The sequence below is a fragment of the Actinia tenebrosa genome, unplaced genomic scaffold (genome assembly GCF_029948245.1).
Source record: "Actinia tenebrosa isolate PJP-AT-01 unplaced genomic scaffold, QUT_ActTen_1.0 PGA_scaffold11__36_contigs__length_13525064, whole genome shotgun sequence".
NCBI classification, from domain to species: domain Eukaryota; kingdom Metazoa; phylum Cnidaria; class Anthozoa; order Actiniaria; family Actiniidae; genus Actinia; species Actinia tenebrosa.
In genome coordinates, this window is record NW_028292571.1 from 9,203,986 (window position 1) to 9,210,052 (window position 6,067).

Sequence of the window (6,067 nt, forward strand, 5' to 3'; positions counted from 1 at the left end):
AACATACGGTAAAGTCTTACAGCAAGTATGCCGTAACATCATAAAACAGGAAAGAGCGATTAACGATCAGTGAATGCAGAACGTTTGAATGGCATAGCAGTAAAACTCCCTAAAATATTCGAAATCAAAGTTGAAGAGTTTTGTATAGATTACTGAGGCTTGTGGCCTTGGTTGCCTCGTTTTAACTGTTTTTCCAAATATTAAAATCCATATAATTCTTAAACAAGTTCAATACTTCGTATCTTTTTCAAAACTCGACAGGTTACTTTAATAAACATATTCTATATATGAGAAAGACAAATTGCCAGGAATAATTTTCAGAGTAGGATATTGGCTTAATAGTGAAATATGTCAAAATAGCAGTATTAGCAAAGAGAGAGAATAAGAGAAAAATATCAAATGCGCTTGGCGGGAATCGAACCCACGTCTTATAGCTTCGGTATTCCAGTACTACACCACAAGGACCATCCACGCTGGTAACGCAGCCGGAATATGACATGTAGGGTACTCGTGATGATCCCAGAGCGATGTTTTTTCTCTATAGGTAACACCGTAAATATATAGTAATAAATTATGCATTCGGTGTGTGTAATGAAATAGAGAGAATAAGAGAAAAATATCAAATGCCCTCGCGGGAATCGAATCCACGTCTTCGGTATTCTAGTCCGATGTGTTAACCACTCACTACCAAGACCAACCACGCTGGTAACGCAGCCGGAATATGAAATGTAGAGTACTCGTGAGGATCCCAGATATAATTTTTTCTCTATAGATAAGTTGAACACAGTAAACATGCACGCAAAGAATAAACATAATAAAGTAGTAATAAATTATGCGTTCGGTGTGTGTAATGAAATAGAGAGAATGAGAGAAAAATATCAAATGTATTTGGCGGGAATCGAACCCACGTCTTCGGTATTCTATTAACAAAGTGTAAGTAACAATAAAGAAATGAGGCCTTGACTAGTAAATTGTGCAGTAAAACTTAATTTTAACACGAGCGGTCTTAGAGCAGCGAAATATGAACAAGAAACAAGCATGCAAAAATTTGCTACTCGAAATACATTATTAAATAATATAATATAATGATACTGCAAAACAACCTTGAAGAAAGGAAAGGCAAATATCCCTAAACTCAGGTTGCTATCAGCGGATTAGAATATTTCGGTCTCTTTCAAACTTGGAGGTGTTATTGATAATTGCCTGAACTGTCAATAATGAAAAAATAAAAATAAATCTATTACGATGTTTCTTGATGATATTTTCAGAAGTAACAATGACAATATTTGAGAAAAAACGAGCAACAATATTATTGTGTCTCATACCCTCCTCAATCAAAATCGCGGATGCCAATTTTTTTGAAATTCACAAAGAATGCAGAACTTTAAATGGACAGTCATATCTGGAAGCAAGTATTTTGGCGTATCTTTTCACTGCTTTTTTATCATAAAAGCAAAACAATGAATTTTCGCTTTCTCTCATACATGACTACCTTTTATATACTAGCCACCATTATTTCATTTTTTTCCAAAACAAATCAAATTTATCTGTTATTATACTTTAAAAACAATTTTCTTGAAATTTTAAAATGTTTTATAAAACTGATTGTATTTCGATTGCAGCTTTTACATTTGAACAAGAAGCGCCCAGTTTTGTGCCACCGGATCCCATATCGTGGCACTTCAAAGACGTTTACAATAATGACATAACTTGAGATAAATGTCATTGAATCTTTTTCCAGCTTTTATTCCAAAAAAGTAGCAATAAATTCTTGCATTTACTGACCAAGTGCGATGCTAAATAAACCTACAATCACGTATTGTAGAACGTAAACATGGTGCGTGCGCTCATGCATTCCCGACATTCGTTTTTGCTCATTGCCACGAAACTAACACATTAACTGAAAACGTATTGAAGATTTAAGATTGAGTATTTTTTGCGAATATAAAACTTGCCAAATATTCACATACTGGTATGTAAACATGCACTATTCAGCTATCCTCAGTCTATATTTTGAGACATTTCTTTGAAATTAAAGTAACGCATTTTCAAGCTCTATTTCACTCCGCATAAAAACCCCTTAATGTTTTTTGCATTGATAACTTTTCTAAACTAAAAATAGTGCTTCGTTGGTAACTCAGTAAAGGAAAAAGCCTGCTAAATATACACACGAAAGCTGTAATAACCTGCTTTCTTTTGGCAATCCTCGAATTTCGAAAACAGCAAACGTTGAAGCGAGCCCATAACCTCTGGACCCCAGCGTAAACCGCCCACCCTTGCTAAAAAGACATATTTGTCTAGACATATGCAAATTACTAACACGAGCAAGTTCTCTTTCTCTGATCTTGTTAACACCGTTGTTGATCCCCAAGGTTCTTCAAAGCTCACAGGATAGAAAAATGATTACCTTCGTTGGAAAAAAAGCATGTAAAATTGTTAAACCTGTGAAGTTTGAAGGAAATAAGTTCAAAACTTGCCAAGATATGAATGTTTCAAAAATCGAAATTTCGTATGAAAACATACGATTGTAGGCAAAGTCTACCAGCAAAGGTTTTATTGCAAAATTAAATTTAAAAAATAATTAAAAATACCCTAATGAAAGTTCATTAGCTGATTAGTGGTTTTGATACTATAATTGCATACTAATGTGGTTAATTCAAACCCTTCGTTTGAACATTGATCATACAAATAGCAGTACCTATGACTATAGCCGTTAGTTGATATTTCAACATCAAGCAGTGCACACCAGTCATTTTCTAAAACCACGAATCTGCAGAGACACTTGAAGGTAATATTCAATACTACATTTGAAATACATTAATGCTTCGTAGAGCTAGGGCTTAAAGCCCCGTTTACACTGGCGATTTTTGCGGTGATTTTTGCGTGCTGCAACTTTTGTGGCAATTTTCGGAAATATGAAATATTTTGTCTCATCCTTCAAAAGAGACATTCGTCTAGGAAAATCTTGGTATCCTGATAAAAACTTTACAAGTAAGTTCTTTACTATTATTTATTATGGACAAAGTCGCACAAAGTCGCACAAAATCGCAGCAAAAATCGCCGCAAAAATTGCTAGTGTAAACGGGGCTTAAGAGGGAAAGTCCACTATCACCGAGCAGGGGGTGGCACATGATGAAAAAACAAAATCCTTAATATCTTGTCCATTGACACTCTAATGTATACTTAGAAACGTGGAGGAGTTTGTTTTCTGAAATATTATTTTAGCCGCATAAAATTTATCAAAACGTGATTCGGACTCGAGATTCACGAAATTAGCCAAAAACATTGTGTGAAATAGCCTTTCGTAAACTTCGCTGTGTTCAATTGGCATCGCAGGAAACATGATTTTGAGTTTTGAAATGTTACAATAAAATGTTTGTGAATAAATTGAGTGCAATTATAATCCTTAAAATTATCTATGTTATATAAAATTTATATTTATATTTATATATCTATGTATTTATTTATATATATTTATATTATTTATGTAATATATTTGGTACTAGTTGGTTTGCTTATTTGCTTATTTATCCTGTTCTTACAGAAATGAACTCTGTATCAAAATCATGTTGCAAAAGATCAATGCGTTTGATCTTGCCACGTGCAATTAATTTGTAGCATTAAAGTTTTTATAAAGATTTTGCACTACCGCGAAACGGCAGCCATGTTAGATGGCAGGAACAATACAAAAGTTTTACATGAGAAAGAATACATTCCCAAGAGCAAAGGAGTCCAAGCTGTAGTATGGGCGCCGACACGTGATGGCGCAAAACCTCTAATGACTGCTTGTTCGAATCCAACAGGTCTTTAAAATCTATTATCTACTATTATACACTCCTTTGTCAGACTGAAATACCTATGCTTAATATTCCTGTTTTCTTTGTAGTCATTGCACCAATCATTTTGAATAGAACCAGTGAGCTCGATTTAAGAGTCGATTGTTCTGTCACGCGATTTCGACGCAATTATATCTTTACCTCACTGCGTTACGATTAAAAATTAAATCTTAATAACTCTTGTGGGGCTATCCTTCGGCAAACATTCCATCCATCTATCCATCCATCCATCCATCCATCCATCCATCCATCCACCCACCCACCCACCCATCCATCCATCCATCCATCCACCCACCCACCCATCCATCCATCCATCCATCCATCCATCCATCCATCCATCCATCCATCCATCCATCCATCCATCCATCCATCCATCCATCCATCCATCCATTCAAGCACAAAAACGTATTTCTTCCTGGCCGAAGCCGTTTTCCTATAGGTATGCGAGAAGTACCTTTAATTTGGACGTAAATACAATAATTTTAACGTCCGCTTCCCAAATATCTGCTTACTATATTCAAATATATGGAACTAATCGATAATTGCCTCTCAACACACGACCCATTAAGGTATTGATCCCATAAACTTCTTTGTATCTGCAGTAGAAAAGTGTTCTCATGTTAGACCGACATTTTTGCTAATTTTATTTATTTATTCATTTATAATAACTTTACAGTATAGATTCAGAGTTTATAAGTAGTGTTTAAAAAACGAGTTTTTTGAACTGCTTAAAACACTCATGAACAATTTATAAGATTTTGGTTCAATTGAAGCCACCATACACGTCACCTGCATGGATTTTTATACTTCGATAGAGATTTGACGTCACGGGCATTCGCAACCAGATTCAATAGAAGCTCCCACACGTTGGATATTGCGTGCCAAGGCAAAGACAGGCACGTTAGTCAAAGATTTTTAGGTTTGACTATGACCTTGATGAGGCTCTAAGTCTTCATCTAAACTTGGATGTATACTTCATCCCTGATGAAGTCATCCTCATAGTATTCGAGTGGTCTTTATATAAAGACCACATGTGTCTTTATATAAAGACACATGTGTCTTTATATAAAATCACTTGAATACTAATAAAGAGGACTTTATCGGGTATAAAGGTCCATGCACGTGACGTGTATGGTGGCTCCAATTGGACCATAAGCTTATGAATTATTAATGAGTGTTTTAATTAAAATTAGAAAACATTAACAATGCATGAGGAAAACACAATAGAAATCATGACCATGAAGGAGGTTTTATATCTGATATAGATTCGTCTTCATTTGCATAAACTTTAACTTGGATTTTCTCTATCAAACTTGGTTCATTTCGTAAAGAATTCTGTACAATATGAGAACATACATCATGAGTTTTCTAAGCCGTTCAATAAACTCGCAGATCGTGTTTTATCGGGTCTAAAACCACTCGGCTACGCCTCGTGTTTTATACCGGATAAAACACTCTTGCTCGTTTATTAAACATTACTTAAAATGTTTAGTTCGCGTATATACCTTTTATTATTATTTTTGACACAGATCGCAAATGACTTATAAATTTCAATCTATCAAAATTGTAATTTTGATTTTTTTTTTTTAGAATTTCATAATGAATCGCCTAATGATACTGGTATTTGCAGCCGTATTCCTCGCTCTGGCTTCTGCAGATGGTAATGACGGTGATGGTATTGCTTTAACATAAAACACAGTCAGTTGGCATACAATTTAAACGATTTGAAAACATTATATTAAAATAATCAATAATATATGAGAAGGAATTAAACTATCTATGCACTAGGCGCTAAATTCTAGTACCAACATCCTCATATCCAATTATCCGCATATTTACTTTATTTATTTGAACTTTCAATTTCAGAAGATGTCGACATAGCAAAGAGGGGTATTCCGTGCCTGTGTGTAAGTGACGGCCCAAGTACGAGAGGCAATAAATTGTCAGGAACAATCTGGATGAAAACCGGTGGCTATGGTGGCAACGGCTGCCCTAAAGGTTGGCATTTTTGCGGGAAAAGCCGTGGTTTGCTCTCCGATTGCTGCAAGCAGTGATTTTCTGTACTGATCCATTCTTATAAAACTAAGATTTCAGGTCAATCAATTGTAATGTTAGATTAGTGGGAAAATAACAATGAAATAAAAACTCCAATAAAACGTGGAGCATTAAACTGGAAGCGTTTTTGTTAATTCTTGTCAATAGTTGCTCGATGTTCATTGACATTTTGACCT

At 35.0% G+C, this 6,067-nt stretch overlaps 1 protein-coding gene across 2 annotated transcripts; it reads left to right on the plus strand.

The window, feature by feature from the left end:
- Positions 1 to 2,655: 2,655 nt before the first annotated feature.
- On the plus strand, positions 2,656 to 6,012 carry LOC116299172 (delta-actitoxin-Aeq2a). 2 transcript variants are annotated; one of them, XM_089027742.1, is made up of 3 exons: positions 2,656 to 2,788; positions 5,427 to 5,496; positions 5,703 to 6,012. In XM_089027742.1, the coding sequence occupies exons 2-3, from the start codon at positions 5,436 to 5,438 to the stop codon at positions 5,888 to 5,890; spliced, it is 249 nt and encodes an 82-aa protein (XP_088883868.1). In that variant the 5' UTR covers positions 2,656 to 2,788; positions 5,427 to 5,435; the 3' UTR covers positions 5,891 to 6,012. The 2 variants fall into 2 exon arrangements, with proteins under 2 accessions (XP_088883868.1, XP_088883869.1); XM_089027743.1 differs by having other exon boundaries at positions 5,706 to 6,012.
- Positions 6,013 to 6,067: the final 55 nt, after the last annotated feature.